The 14,647-nt window shown below is 49.9% G+C and overlaps 1 protein-coding gene across 2 annotated transcripts in view; it reads left to right on the top strand.

The window, feature by feature from the left end:
• Rarb (retinoic acid receptor beta) overlaps positions 1 to 14,647 on the top strand; it is a 333,644-nt gene that overhangs the window by 317,046 nt on the left and 1,951 nt on the right. For both annotated transcript variants that reach the window (XM_032918146.1, XM_032918147.1), the window contains exons 4-7: positions 700 to 860; positions 9,630 to 9,806; positions 12,159 to 12,363; positions 13,127 to 13,285. In XM_032918146.1, coding sequence (XP_032774037.1) covers positions 700 to 860; positions 9,630 to 9,806; positions 12,159 to 12,363; positions 13,127 to 13,285 — 702 coding nt within the window. The remainder of the gene's footprint in view (positions 1 to 699; positions 861 to 9,629; positions 9,807 to 12,158; positions 12,364 to 13,126; positions 13,286 to 14,647) is intronic.

The raw sequence follows: 14,647 nt of genomic DNA, 5'->3' as shown, positions 1-14,647 counted from the left end.
CAGATAGGCTACACTTGCTGGGAAGCAACCTTGCTGAGGGGCCTGTCCGCGTCAGGGTTTTGTTGCTGTGGTTAATACCATAACCAATAGCAACTTGTGGGTTCAGTTATTTCATCTTCCAGGAAATAGTTTACCTTTGAAGGAAGTCATGGCAGGAACCAGGAACTGAAGTGGAGGCCAGAGAGGAATGCTGCTTACTGCCCTGCTCCTGTGGCTTGCTCAGCATGCTTTGTTATAACATACAGCACTACCCGCCAGGGGTAAGCTGGGCCCCACCCACCCATCAGTCATTAATCAAGATAAGCGTTACAGGCTTGTCTACGGACAATCGGATGGAGGCATTTCTCTGTTGAAGTTCCTCTTCCCAAATAACTCCAGTTTGTGGCAAGTTGACAAAACAAAACAAACAAAAATGTAGCCAGGACAGTCACTCAGGACAACCCTTAGGACCCTCCCCACGGAAGGCATGCAGCCTGCGTGGGACTGCCTTTCAGGTAGAGCTCACCCAGACTGAAGTGTGCACACTGCACACCAGGAAAGGCAGACGTGGTCCACTAGAAGCCGTCAAGTGCCTTTCCTGGCTGTGAGCCGCTCCCTCATTCCTTGCTGCTCTGATTCCAAGAGTCCGAGATGGGAGTGGGGGCTTGTGTCCCAGATGCATAACCTGACCCTCCATAACCTCTCGTCTCTCTTTTCCAGCTGTCAGGAATGACAGGAACAAGAAAAAGAAGGAGCCCTCAAAGCAGGAGTGCACAGAGAGCTATGAGATGACAGCGGAGCTGGATGACCTCACCGAGAAGATCCGGAAAGCCCACCAGGAAACCTTTCCCTCACTCTGCCAGCTGGGTAAATACACCACGGTAAGAGCCACTGCCCAAGATGCCAGGGGTGTGGGCACAGGCCCCGGTGCACGCATCGCTCCTGTACGGTTTCCTGTGCCTGTCAGCCAGTCAGGACACCGGCTGCCCCTTTCCCCCACATATCACTGGCACAGGGGCTAAGTCGGTTGTTCATTCACGAGCACCTACTGTGTGCTGAAGTGCATGCTGGGCAGTGACAGCGCAATTCATTTATGCTTGTGTCTCCTCTTGGTGATTTTGGTCTGCTCAAGCCAGAAATGTGTTACGTAGATTATGGCAGACATCTAACTGGATCCAAGGAAGGACGATGGGGTCATTTATCCTCTGGGTCATGGCCTGGCTTCCAGGAGGAATGTGTATAATCTCAAGGAAACCTGTAAGGGTACAGGACAGGGGTGATCAGGGCCCCATGAACAGGTAGCCCCACATGTTCCACTCTTCAGTGAGAAGTGGCTTTTACTGTGGTTATAAATCAGGGAAGAGGTAAGAGTTTATGTGAAGCTTTGATTGGACGATGCTCCAGGTAATTTCATGGGACCTTGATTTTTTTCAAGGTTAGCATGTATTGTATTCAGTAACATACACTCTCAGGTTTTTGCATACACCGGCCACTCAGTAGATACTTGAGGAATGAATGATTGGACACAACTAGGCTGCCATTCTGACCTCTTTCAATGACTTATGTTGCCTATATGTTGCTAACTAGAAAATGTTCATAAAATAAGGGTTTTCCACCTTTGGTTTGGTTATAGGCATGCTGGGGAAATAGCATGAAAATCCTCAGAATAAAAAGATTCAGTGATGATGACGGGAAGGAGCAGGGTTAGTGGAGAGAGGGACTTTGAAGCCACACTTTGGGAGTACGTGGTGTCCCCGCCAGCAAATGGCAGAGGTGGCTAGGGCAGGCCAAGAGGACTCTGGGCAACCTGGTGCTGGGATGTGCTAGGTGGATGCCCCGGGAAACCCAGAGCTCCTGCAGGAGCTGAAGCTGCAGAGGTTCAAGGCAATAGGTCTCCTGGCCAGGCAGAGGATTTTGCATATGTGGAGGCTAAGTGATGGGGAGCCATTTCCAGAGCTCTCGGCAGCAGAGGCATTTGGTGATCCTGAGAAACCACAGACTTTGGCTCCCTACGGATGGCCCGAAGGGCTGCACAAGCTTCCGAGATGCCGGAACAGCTCTCTCCAGCCCACACTGAAAAGCCATGGTCAAGAATGACCTTTGGGGGCCTTTTCTGTCCTCATCTGGAGAAGCAGAAACGTGGGTCTGCCTGCAATGCCAACCTCAGTCCCCATTGATTGGGGTTCACTGTCCTAGCCCAGAGTAGGACAAGGCTGGATGCCTCTAGGAAATTGTCAGCTTCACATGGGAAGGACACAGAGACTGGAACACTCAGGTATATCAGACCAGAAGCTGAGAGTCCCAGCTCACTCAGCTCTCCTCAGCTAGGTGGTGTGAGCAAATGATTCCTGTCTCACCTGCCCATGGACTGCTATCATGGCTAGGAGGTCGAAATGAGATAATTCCTAGACTAATTCCAGAATGGGACCTTTTATATTGCCAGGGTATTGCAGAAACACCACCAAGCCTGCGCCCACCCCCTGGATGGGGAGTGCCTGGGGCTCTCTTCAGTCACTGTGGGTGACTTTTGACTAGTGCCATTGAGAAGGATCTTTCTTCCTTTTGGAGATGGTTATCGGGAATAGCGTTATAGGTACCATATCATTGTATCTGGCTTAGTGTCAGGGTGAGACGGAGACATTGGCTGTAGCTGGGGCCAAGGGCAAAGCTGGGAAATTGCATCCCGTGGGATGGCAGACTATGCCAGATAAGAGTGAGAAGCAAGAAAGGGGGAAACCTCCAGAGCCTTCAAGGGCAGAAGAGGCGCCTGTCTCTCCATGTGTGAATGATGGAGAACATTCGGTAGCAAATCAGAAGTCTTCGTTTTGGTGATTAGCAACTTTGCAGCTGGGATTTGCTAAGCAGTCACCCTTTATAGGAACCATAATCAGAACCCTCATCCCTTTCTCCGGAGGACCGAGCTTACCCATGTGTTGGCCCCATATACACATGGGTAAGCCAAGCTATAAAAGGATCCAGTACCTTTTCCCGTGTTTTGTGGTTCAGTGGTAGACATGGGGGTTAAACTGAACCCATGCATTGGACAGGCAGAGCTCTAGACAGCAGGTAGACCTTGCTGCCTAGGAGCAAACCAAACTCCTAATGCTAGAAAAGGCATGGCCACCCTTCTAGATGCAAAAGAGGCAGGTCCCCTGAAAAGGACTGAGAGAGAGACAGAGCTGGGGTGCAATCCTGAGTATAAGCACATCAGGGACCATGTTCACTGACCAGAGACCCCCACTCTTTTCCACATGGAGGTATCTAAGCAGGGCCCGTGTAGACCCCCATACCTTGACTTACAAGATAACTAGGTGACATGGCCTGGTTGCGATGGGTAGTGTTTGCTTCCTCTGGGTACCCACATCCAAGCATGGCCTTTGCTTCAGTAAGATCACTCCTACATAAGGCACAGCTCTCTAGAGGCAGCCCCCAATGTCAGATAAACAGCCTCCATGGAGAGACGCCCCAGACTTCTTGCTACCTCAGCAGGATGATGAGTCTTTTCTTCAGCAAGGTCCAGCCCCCACTATCTCAGTGGCGGACATTTCCAACTCTCCAGTTTCCTTTCCTGGAGTCTTAGGATCTCCTTCCAGACAAGTCACCACAACCAAATCTTAGTTTCAAAGTTAGGGCTGAGAGGTATCCATGCTGCTTCCTGGACCCCTTCCCATGTACCCCACTGTGAGACCAATGTGCTCTGTTAGTGCTATGTTGCACGGACAAAATGCCTGTCAGAGGAAACTTGGGGAAGGAAACACTTCTTTTGCCTCACAGCTTCTGAGGACTTGCCATTGTACAGAGGTGTGGGGATACTCGTGGCAGGGCAGGTGGAGAGAGTGTGTGAGCACTCATGGGATGGGACAGGATGATTGAGGTGACCAGGAAGCAAACATTATGTCAGAAAACAGTGGCTGGGTGTGACCTGAAACGTTTAACCTCTAGTGACCCCCGTCCTGCTCTAGCTAGACCTCATCTCTGAATAGTTCTGTGCTCTCCAGAAACAGCATCTGCCTGAGACCAAGTACTCAGACACCATAATCCAGCCCACCCGGACACCTTTCCAATGGAGTGAGAGAGAAATACTAAGCTCATCGGAGGCCAGACCCTCCATGGTGGCAGCAGGGCAGTCTTTATGATAGTGTATCTCTGTCCTTCAGGACTCTGGGCTGCCTCCAGCAGACCGTTTTTTTTTTTTTTTTTTTTTTTTTTTTGCCGTCTCTGCCCAGACCTGGCTCTGCTCTTCGTATAAGGGACTTCAAATCCTTTCTGGAAGTAGGCGGGAATACACATAAACAACAGCGGCCACGGCACATCCTCTGCAAGCTCCCAGATCCAAATGCAGCATTTGTTAAAAGCTTTTTATCAGGAGGCAGTTGCTTCAAAGGCAAGAAACTTCCTGCCCCTCTCCCGGGATAGCACATGCGTCAGGCGCTTGTGGCATAAATGGGCAGGGAAGACTCAGACAGCAGACAGCCGCTTCTGACAGCCCTCCACTGCAGTCAGTCTTCACTCCTCTAATTATGGTCGATTAAGGACATGCTAGCCGATCCTGGGGAGAAGCCAGAATGGATGAGACAAGGACCCAGATACACCTACCACCATCTACCACAGACCTGAGCAGGAAGCCCACCACCGGGCTCTCTGGTATTTCTGAGGCTGCTTGGGTGGCACTTAAATCATCCTGTAAGCCTGGGCTCCCCATCTCTTTAACAGCGATTTTGGTGGTGCAGTCTTCGTGTGTAGCCAGATAGTCCTGTGAGAAAAGGATCCCGGCGAGTCTTACCCAGTTTCTGTCAGGAAGAGTACGTGAAGAAGAGCGAAGGGTTGTCCCCTGGATCCTGTGAGCAGCTTGACATCATTTAGAGCCACCATGCTTGGCTTCCAGATAAGCAAGTTGGCAGCTGTGACTCTAGTTTCCTAGAAGCACAAGGCCCTTTTGCCATGCGCTGCTGTTCACCCCACTCACGGGGCTTCATGGGGCATACGCTGACCTGGCAGAGGTTCGGAAATTTGACCTGTGAAGATTCAAGGAGCTTTAATGCTCAGAACAATGGCCACAGACAGGATCACGAACTTGCCGACAGGCTCTGGGAGACAAGCATTACAACAGTAGGAGTATAAGCAATTCTGGGCATGGCTTGCTTTTTAGAGAAATCACGTGTTTGACTAGCCAGGGAGAGAAAAGCCTAGAACTCTCGGGAAGGCTGACTCCTTAAGGGAGTTGTGCTACCCAGTTGGGGTAAGACACTTGGGGTATCGTGAGACCAGAATTCCGATACCCTCTGTTGCCTCAAAGCTGTGTCACCTTGAACCAGCTCATAACTTGCTCATTTTCAGTCCCCTGTACTGTACATAGCTGCCTGCCATGTTCCTGCTCCGCCTGCTATCTTCCAGCCGGATGTACTCAGTTCTCATCATCTTGGTTTTGTGGAGCTACCTCAGAAAAGTTTCACACCCTGGGCAACTTGGAGTAGTATTACTTTTGCCTCTCAGGCCAGGGGAGTGGAAGTCTTCACTCAAGCAGGCCCTCCTTTGATGGTCCCCGGGTTCCCCATCCATGCCTTCTGCCGTTGGTGGCTGTCCTCACCTTTGCTTGGTTTAGACAGCATTGCTGTCCCCCTGCAGCATCCCACAAGCACTGTCTCCTTTGGATCTCTTGCTGCTTGCCCTTGTTCTCCCACTGCCATGCAGGCCTAGCCGTCACAGGACAATGGACATGGCACCATGCAGTGTCTATTAAGGTCATGTTTGTTGGCCAGAAAGATGCTAGTCTCACTTACGACATCCTCGGCATGACGGTGCTGGGACTTGGTAGCCATCTCATGAGCATTTCCGACCAGGAAGGAAGCCTCAGACACAATGCAGAGTGTAAGGGACATTGAGTTCTCACCAGGAAATAACAGAGATGAAACACCAAGAAGTATGTGGCTGCCACAGCCCGCGTGGATAGGTGACTACTGTCCCCTCAGCTTACCCAGGGACCCAGTACAGGTCACTGCCCTTTTCTGGACTTTAGTCTCCTTTTCAGCCAAACAGGACTGTGATGGCGCCTACCTCTTGGGAGTGTTGGGGAATGGACAGCAGGGCACAAACAATGGCTGGAGATTTGTGGCATCCCAGAAAGCAGTCACTACATGTGTGTGCATAATGAAGAACCAAAATACGGAAGACAGAACTACTTCACCAAGAGGGTTTGGAGGGCACTCTTGGAATAGGCAAGCAGCTCCAGGACTAGGAAGGGAAGGTGCTCAGGAAAGGCTTATGACAGTCTCACAGGCCTTCAGAAGCACTCAGTTCTTCTGTAGAAATTCTGTAGCCTATATCCAAAATCCTAGCCCTTGGGATTTGGAGCAAAGATGATTGCCAGACTGGCCTGCACTGAGACCCTGACTCTGGAAGCAGGGCTGGGATGTTACTTGGTATAGAGTACTTTCCAGGCATGCACACAGCCCTGGGTTCTTCCTACAGCTCCACAAAGAAAGGAAACATTTTTTTTTAACTTTACTCCTTAGCTAAAAGACCCTCAAATAAAAGCACTAACTTGCCCAGGACCTCCAATCGACCATCAGTGGGATTCTAGACAATGGAAATCCATTAGTTAGTATTTTCCTGAAAGTGATGCCAGCCAGAGAAACAACAGAAGGGGCTGCGCCATGGCGGAAAGCATTGTTTAACCAGATTGACAGGCCTGGGCTTTTCCCAAGAAGGCCTAGGGGACTGCAGGGCAAAGCATTCTGGGAAATGTACATTCTTCCAGGGGATTTCCCAAGCAGGCAGCGATCCTGCCGATCCTGCCGCGCGGCAAGGCCTGGCTCAGCCCGCCGTCCTTCCTGTTCCTCTTCCCTTCTCTTCCTCTTCACACATCCCCGCCTGCTCTGAGCATCTTCTCCCCTCACCCCACTCAGGGCTCGCAATAGCTGCTCTCATCATGGGCCCTAGCAGTCTCCCCCACACTCTCCACCTACCGCAGCTGGAAGATAATATAGGAGTCATTTAAAGCCTCATGCCTATGAATCCAGCAGTCAGGATAATAAAACACGGGGTTATTTTGTGTTTTATTAACTGCCTTTTGCCTTCAGTTTGCATAATCATGCGCTGGATTGACAGGCCCTTACCGAGTTCTTCGCCGTTTTAATAGAGGGGCCATCGCTCCCCCCTCCCACTCCCAGGCTTACATGATGGAGCAGTTCATCCAAAGCTGATGAAGATTTCCTTCACACTGGCTGCATCCAGCAATGTCATTTTTTCCAGATGGATACTCCATTGTAAAGTGATTTCCCACCAAGCTCGGCTCTGTCCTTCTCTTCCGTCGCATAGTTCTGTGAACTGGATAAACTGCCTATTAAATTTAATTATAGCCCGAATGGCCGCATGCCTTGATCTTGCACATACATACCCTCGAGTGTACTGTGTTCCACAAAGATCCTTGAGGGAGACATAAAATTAATCTGGAGGATGCATGCTCGTTTCCACGGGGACACTGTGGCAGCCACACTGCCACCACCGCTCTGAGGCCTTCTCTATATCCCATCTTCAAACTCTTCCTCTGCATTCCTGCTGGTGTGAGAAGTAAAGATAGCTTTATGGACTTCTATGGACCAATTTGACTGAAATAGGGCACTAAAGCCATTGGTTTGCAATGCATAATTGCCTTTGCAGGGCTAAGGGCATTTGTAAAGAGGGCCACACACCAGGCCTAGGGAACCTAGTCTCTCCTTGTGTGCTTCGGTTTGCCTCGGAGTTCCAGAGTTCATGAGACGTCTAGGCTACTGACCAGAGAAATAGCCTCTCCATGTGTGTTCCACACAATGGCAGTTGCTCTGTGTCATCTCAGACAAGCAAAAGCTTGTGAGACTGTCAACTGTCCTGGGCTCCACTCAGTGCTCATCGGGTCCTCTGTATGACAGGCAGTGACAGGCAAAGCAAGTGAGCCTAGGACTCTGTGTAGACCAGGAAGCGACCCAGGGATTTAGAGACGAGCGCTATAGTCAGCCACAGGCTCTGAAGGGGAGAATGCTGGAAGGTGAGCAGTTTTCATAGAAGGCCGAAGAAGCTATAACAGAAGGTTACACTGACCACAGACTCAAGGGATGCGGGGATGGGAGGCAGCCATCTAGAAAGGGAAACTCACAGTACAAAGGCCTGAGGCTAGGCCGTGGTTGACCTTCAGGTAAAGCAAGGTGACAGGAGAGGCTAGAGCTGAGAGTTGGTGGGGACAGTGTGAGCAGGGGTCAGGTACCCTCTCATCACCAAAGTGATTTGAGCTTCTAGTTTCACGGAGATGAGGGAGACGATGACAGAGATGAGGGAGGGGATTCTGAGAGAGGTAATGAGAGGAGGAGGAGATGGTCAGAGGGACAAGGCCTGGCCAGGAGGTATCTGGGATGCTTACCTCATGAGTGCCATACCTAATACCTCTGTAGCTCCGGGAACCCGACAGGCCCAAGCCTTTGGTTGTGACATCATCTACTGCCGAGTGTCACCTTTGATTTTCTTAGACGACATTTCAGTGCATCATGGAGGCTGAACCATCTATTGAAGGCCACCTTCTGTTCCATCATGTCCCTGTAATGGTACCTGTGGCCACTGTAGGCCACCTCCTGGTTTCTTAGCCCCCTGACTCAGTGGTTAATAGCCTGCTTGTTCTGTTACACATACCAGCCTGTTGCCATCCCACCCTTGTGTGCCTCAGTGTGCGTTCTAAGGGTGACCAGCAGACTACAGTGCCACCGCTAAATAAAGCAGCCCCCTGAACACTTCACCCCTCAGACTTCGCACTTTCTCCTGAGTATTAGTCTCCCCTCTTTGAAATGGAGCTCAGAGAAGGTTTCTACCTTCACCAATAAACGTCTTGTAGATATCTTGTTTTAGCCAAGTTTAGCTTCTGAAGTGTAATTTTCTTGATATAGTGTGTCGTCTTCTAAGAAGGCATGGATTGGCATCTTGCAGACTCTTCTCGGCACTGTAGGAAGGTCCCTCCTCACCTGTGACACCCTGCCCCACCCACAGTCCCCCGAAGGCATTGCCCTGTCCTCCACCAAGGCGACATCACCTCTTCTATGATGCCCTGGTCCTGTACATCGACCTTCCTCCCTTTAGTACTGGCTGCTGTAGACGAGGGTCTGCCCCTTTTGTTGATGGCACCTTCCCATTCACTGCATAGTCATTACTGAGCCTCGTAACATTATTGAACATGGCCTTCCTCTCCGAAGCTTTTCCTGCCCTATGTCTTGGGTGACTCCTTGGCTTTGCATAGTATCTGGGTCTCAGTCATGGTTCTCATCACGTTCCTCTGTTTCCTATGAGCAGATCCAGAGGCTTCAACTGACTCAAGTTTGACCTAGGCCAGACTGAAGCCTGGTGCTGTGTAGGATACCTACATGGCAATAGAAAGCGGTGACGATCAATGTCTAGAGGCAACAGATGTACAAGAGTCGGCCTGTCGTTCCTTCATTAGGAGTGGATAAGCACACAGGGAAACTTGCCCTCCTTTGCTCCTTGGCTGTCTTGTGGCTGCTGTAGAAAGCTTGTGCAGGTTGAAAGCAGGTTGCTCAGAGAAAGCAAGTATGAACCCACTCCTGGGAAGCACCCCATCTCTACGCCCCTGATGGCATGCTGCATTCACTCTCCTCTCTTTCTTTTCCTCTCAGAATTCCAGTGCTGACCACCGGGTCCGATTGGACTTGGGCCTCTGGGACAAATTCAGTGAACTGGCCACCAAGTGCATTATTAAGATCGTGGAGTTCGCCAAGCGTCTGCCGGGCTTCACGGGCCTGACCATCGCAGACCAGATCACCCTGCTCAAGGCCGCCTGCTTAGACATCTTGGTAGGATCTTCTCTGAACTCTAGGAGGAAGGAGGGGGCAGGAGGAAGGAGAAGGTGGTAGGAAGGAAGGAGGAGGGAGTGGAAGCTTCCGGGAGCTTCTGAAGAGACCATTTCCCAGTTACTTCCTAGATCTGGAGAGCCCTTTCCAGGTGTTGGAATTTCACTGAATTGGCAAAAATTCAGAGGTCTCTGGGATTTGATAGGACTTTCCTTGTATCCCTCTCCATTGTGACATCCCCCAACCCCCACCACGCCATATGATCATGAGAGTGACTCCTCACTGGCCTTCAGTGGTAGCTTGCTCCCTGTCACCTGTATACCCTTTTCTAGACTAGCCAGGCCCAATCATTACAGAGTGTCTTCCTCCTTCAGCTCACAAGCCCTCCTCACCCTGCCCTGGAGCCCCATGGGATATCTGCAACCTACACATAACATAGCTTTGCAGTTGCTCAAGACCATATTGACCCCCTGCCTATGTTCCTATGTACAGGGAACATAGGAACACCTAGCCTAGCCCTTGCCATAACTTTGTGAGGCCACTACCTATGGTCTAGGGAAACTTTGTCTTAATGAAGTTATTAAATCTGAGACCAGGCAATCGCCAACCCCTTGCTCACAGGTCTGGAGGCTGGGTGCCCAGGATCAGCCCCTGCAGTTGGGATCTCAGGGCATAGGCCCTCCAGCTGCTTCCTCACTGGGTTGAGTTCCGTGGTCCCTTTGGTTCTAATGGACACTTAGCTCTTCTCAGGCCTGCATCCTCGTGTCCCCCAGAGGTCTACTGCCTTATACCCTGGAAGTAGGGCCCAACACCTTGTACTTCCGGGGCTAAGGCTGCAGCTTCCATCCACAGCAGCACTGTTGCCCTCTTGGTTAGCTGTGAGAATGGGGAAATCCTCAACTACAGCTCCCAGAGCCTCTAGAGAGGAAGGCCAGCTTCTGTTTCTAAACCATGGAGCTGAGGGCAGGGTAGAGGCTTTAAGGGCAGGTACTGTATCCCTCCGGGGAGGCAGGACTCTCCTCCCATCCTCATTCTATTGATCATTACATAGTGGTGGGCTCTCAGGGAGTCACCCTCAGTTGAATCATGTCAGGAAAATCCTCGAGGCTCCCTTCACCCCTGGGTAGACACTCTTCTTACGTGATTTAACCTCCGCTTACCAGAGGGAGCAGGGTATACGGAAGCCTGCTTCATGGCGGTCCTGCTCCATGAGGTGCACTGGCTATAACTCCTGGAGAAGGAGACTGCCGCGAGCTCAGCAGACCTGGGGCCTTTGGGGTGAGGTAGAGGAGGTAGAGTTTCTGTGGGATGACAGTGTGCTTAAGCAGGGGGTGTGGAGCACATGAGGTCTGGACAGCAACAGTAAGCACAAGGAGGAGCACCTTCTAGAGCCGAGAGTCTGCTTGGGCTCCATGGTGGGGTGCAAGCATCCTCTCCCCAACTCTGACCTGACTTCCTCCTAACCCTGGCACTCTGCTGCCTCTGTTCCTGTGTGTTGCATGATGGCTGCGTGTGTGCTACAAACACACTGTACTGTGAGAGGGCTTTCCTTGAGTCTGTGAACTATAGGACAGTCATCTGAAAGACTGGGTATAGGGTGTGCACACTTGGAGCAAGCTAAGTATCTAATAAAGGCTTGTTACAGTTACCTTCCTGTGGCTACAGCCACATACCTGAATGACGCAAGGTGAGGGAGGTATGTTCGGCCTCACGGTTTGCGAATACAAGCCCCAGTGATAAGAAAGCTGTGGCTGCAGGACTGTGAGACAGCTGGTCACGTTGTACCCAGAGCCAGAGAATGCCAGCTCTGTTTTTTCAGTCTATGGAGTGTGGGCCACACATATCCTGAGGTGCATCTTGCCTGATTAGTTAAGCCCTTGTAAAATACCATCCCTGAGACATGCCCAGAAGCGTGGGTATTCCCATAGCAATTTTAGATCCCATGGTGTTGACATGAAGATTAGCTATTTCAGCTGGTAAGAACCATCCTTACTTGTTGGTTGACTAAACTTTTGAAAATAGACTCTTGTTAATCTCCTTTGCCCTCGCACCTGGCTTAGTGCCTGAGAGGTAAGTAGATATTTCAATCAAACAATGATTTATTTTAGTAAAAAGTAATTTCTCAAAATGTCAGTCTTGTGTATTATTCCCTGAATAACTTTAGCCCTGTTCTTCAACATGTGTCAACACTTAGTGAAAGAAGCCGTTAACATCAACAGTGGGGCATACTGTCCGTGTGACCCAGGCTCCTTGGGAGTTGCTGTTTTTTTCTGCTATAGATCTGGTCAGTGCTGTCAGGGCAGGTCCTCATAGATGATACAGCACGTGTACATGCATACTTCTTTTTTCTTCCAGATTCTCAGAATTTGTACCAGGTATACCCCAGAGCAAGACACCATGACTTTCTCTGATGGCCTTACCCTAAATCGAACTCAGATGCACAATGCTGGCTTCGGTCCTCTGACTGACCTTGTGTTCACCTTTGCCAACCAGCTCCTGCCTTTGGAAATGGATGACACAGAAACAGGTCTTCTCAGTGCCATCTGCTTAATCTGTGGAGGTACTGACTCCCTAGGAACTGTCCCCACGCAGAACAGTTTCAGAGGCGCAGGAGAAACCTCCAGTGGGGTTCTTTTGCATGAAGAAAGGCACGCAGTTTCAACCCTCATGCTAGGGGCAGCTGTACTTTTTCCTGCTGCTAACTGAGTTCTGGTATTTGAGCTCCTTCTGCTCTGAAAGAAATGCCAAAATGCAGTTTGTCCAATTTCTCTTGTGGGAAACAGGTACCTTTAGAAAGGCAGGATCATCCTGCTGTGTGCCTAAGGACATTTTAGTGATGACCTACATGAATCACATGTTATTTGTTAATGTGGAATTCAAACCACCGCCTGGGCTCCCCACACCATGCAGGCGCCTACCGGGTGGGCTGGAATAAAGTATGGCCCTCTCCTCTGCAGTGACCCCTACTGGCTAACCAGAAGCCAACTTTAGTTCAAAAGTAATGGTTGTCCTTGAGGGGCAGGGTTATCTACCTGGCTTTTACAGTCTGCCCAAGGTTCTTTTGTTCAGTTCAGTGCTGACACCATCTGGCCAGGAGAGGTAATTCTTGCCTCTGGACCTGAGCAAGTGGGCATCAAATGAGCTTACTAAGAGGACGTCTTCAAGTTTCACTGCTTAAAGCAATTGCATTTGTTCAGTTTAGTGTACAACTGAGTCACCAAATAAAGCCACTGTACATGAAGAACTGCAGACAAGGATGGCTAGCCAGCACTTCCTCAGCCTGTCTGGACACTAAACACTGAATCCTTTCTCCTGCTCTCCAGACCGCCAGGACCTTGAGGAACCAACAAAAGTAGACAAGCTCCAAGAGCCGCTGCTGGAAGCACTAAAGATTTACATCAGAAAACGACGGCCCAGCAAGCCCCACATGTTTCCAAAGATCTTAATGAAAATCACGGATCTCCGCAGCATCAGCGCCAAAGGTAGGTCTTCAAGGGTGGGGAGCAGACCGGAGCTAGGCCAGCCTTCACTTTTTAAATCCCAGGTTTTAGTACCAGGAGTCCCATTACTGCTTAAGGTGGGACGCATATCTCACAGAAATCTAAAGGAATTAGCGCTGTCTGAATGCCCATGTGTGTGTAGTTGAGTGCCTCGGGGTTTCTTAGGCAGACATTTCGGTGTTGTCTCTATGTGAGGTAGTAAAGCAGAAAGCAGATACCACGACCCCGTGATATTAAGAGATTATTCAGTTTTAAAATGGGATGGCTGGTTAGAAGCGCAACTCTTCCCAGATGGTGTGTACCTTAAGACTATTATTGTTGTTGGGGCTCACATGCATGCTCTTGGAGGTTCACAATTTTGTGGAGTCACTTCTCTCCTTCAATCTTTGCCCTTTCTAGGGCACCAACTCTGGTCAAACAGCTTGCAGAGCAAGCTCTGAACCCTCTGAGACATCTCACCACCGCCTCCCTTAGTTTTCAGGTTTTATTTTTCTGCTTCCATACATTCATTCGAGCTTTCCAGATACCTCAGGCTTTTCTACACTTGGCCTATTTCTCCATGGCACTCTAACCCCTAGGAAAATGAAGATCACTGTGGCCACAGCTCAGGTGTAGGCACTTCTGAGCAAAGGGCTTCTTGCCTGGATGTAAGATCTACTCTTACCTCTTGATTCTTGGTGGCAACTCAGGCAATTACAGAAATGCCTAGAGGCATCTATCATAGTGGAGTGCAGAGGGCCTTTCTATAGAGATGACTCAGCAATTATTCCTTGTGCCAGCCATGCTGTTACCTAGCACATTCCTTCCCATTAGCAGATTCTACACCCCAGGATCTTGGCAAGCCAAGACACAAACTTTGTTTCCGAAGTGCTTAAATGCACAGTGAACTAGCCTGACAAGAAATCACAGTTCTTGGGTTTTTTGTGGATTGTTTTTGTTTTTTAGTTTGTTTGTTTGTTTGTTTGGAGTTTGCCGGTGGGGGGGGGATTCTAAGTTCATTTCCAGCATGGGATTAAGAAAAGCAAAAGGACAGCAGTACTTGAGTAGATATAACAGAATGAGGTCCAGAGAGAGAGAGAGACAGAGAGAGAGACAGAGAGAGAGACAGAGAGACAGAGAGACAGAGAGAGACAGAGAGAGAGGGAGAGAGAGGGAGGGAAGAAGGGAGGGAGAGAGAGAGAGAGAGAGAGATCCTATCTCTCTATATATAGCTATGCCAGTGACCTGAGGACTAGCAGCCATGTATACAAAATGTCCCAAGCCCCATATTAGCAGAGTCAATCCAGCAACCCTAGTCACATGGTTCTGAGGTAGTTTTCTTGTCATTTACACATTTCCCCCTAA

Source organism: Rattus rattus, chromosome 12 (genome assembly GCF_011064425.1).
Source record: "Rattus rattus isolate New Zealand chromosome 12, Rrattus_CSIRO_v1, whole genome shotgun sequence".
In the NCBI taxonomy this organism is placed as follows: Eukaryota; Metazoa; Chordata; class Mammalia; order Rodentia; family Muridae; genus Rattus; species Rattus rattus.
Note: the sequence above shows the minus strand (reverse complement) of the source record. Positions and strands in the feature narration are given on the sequence as shown.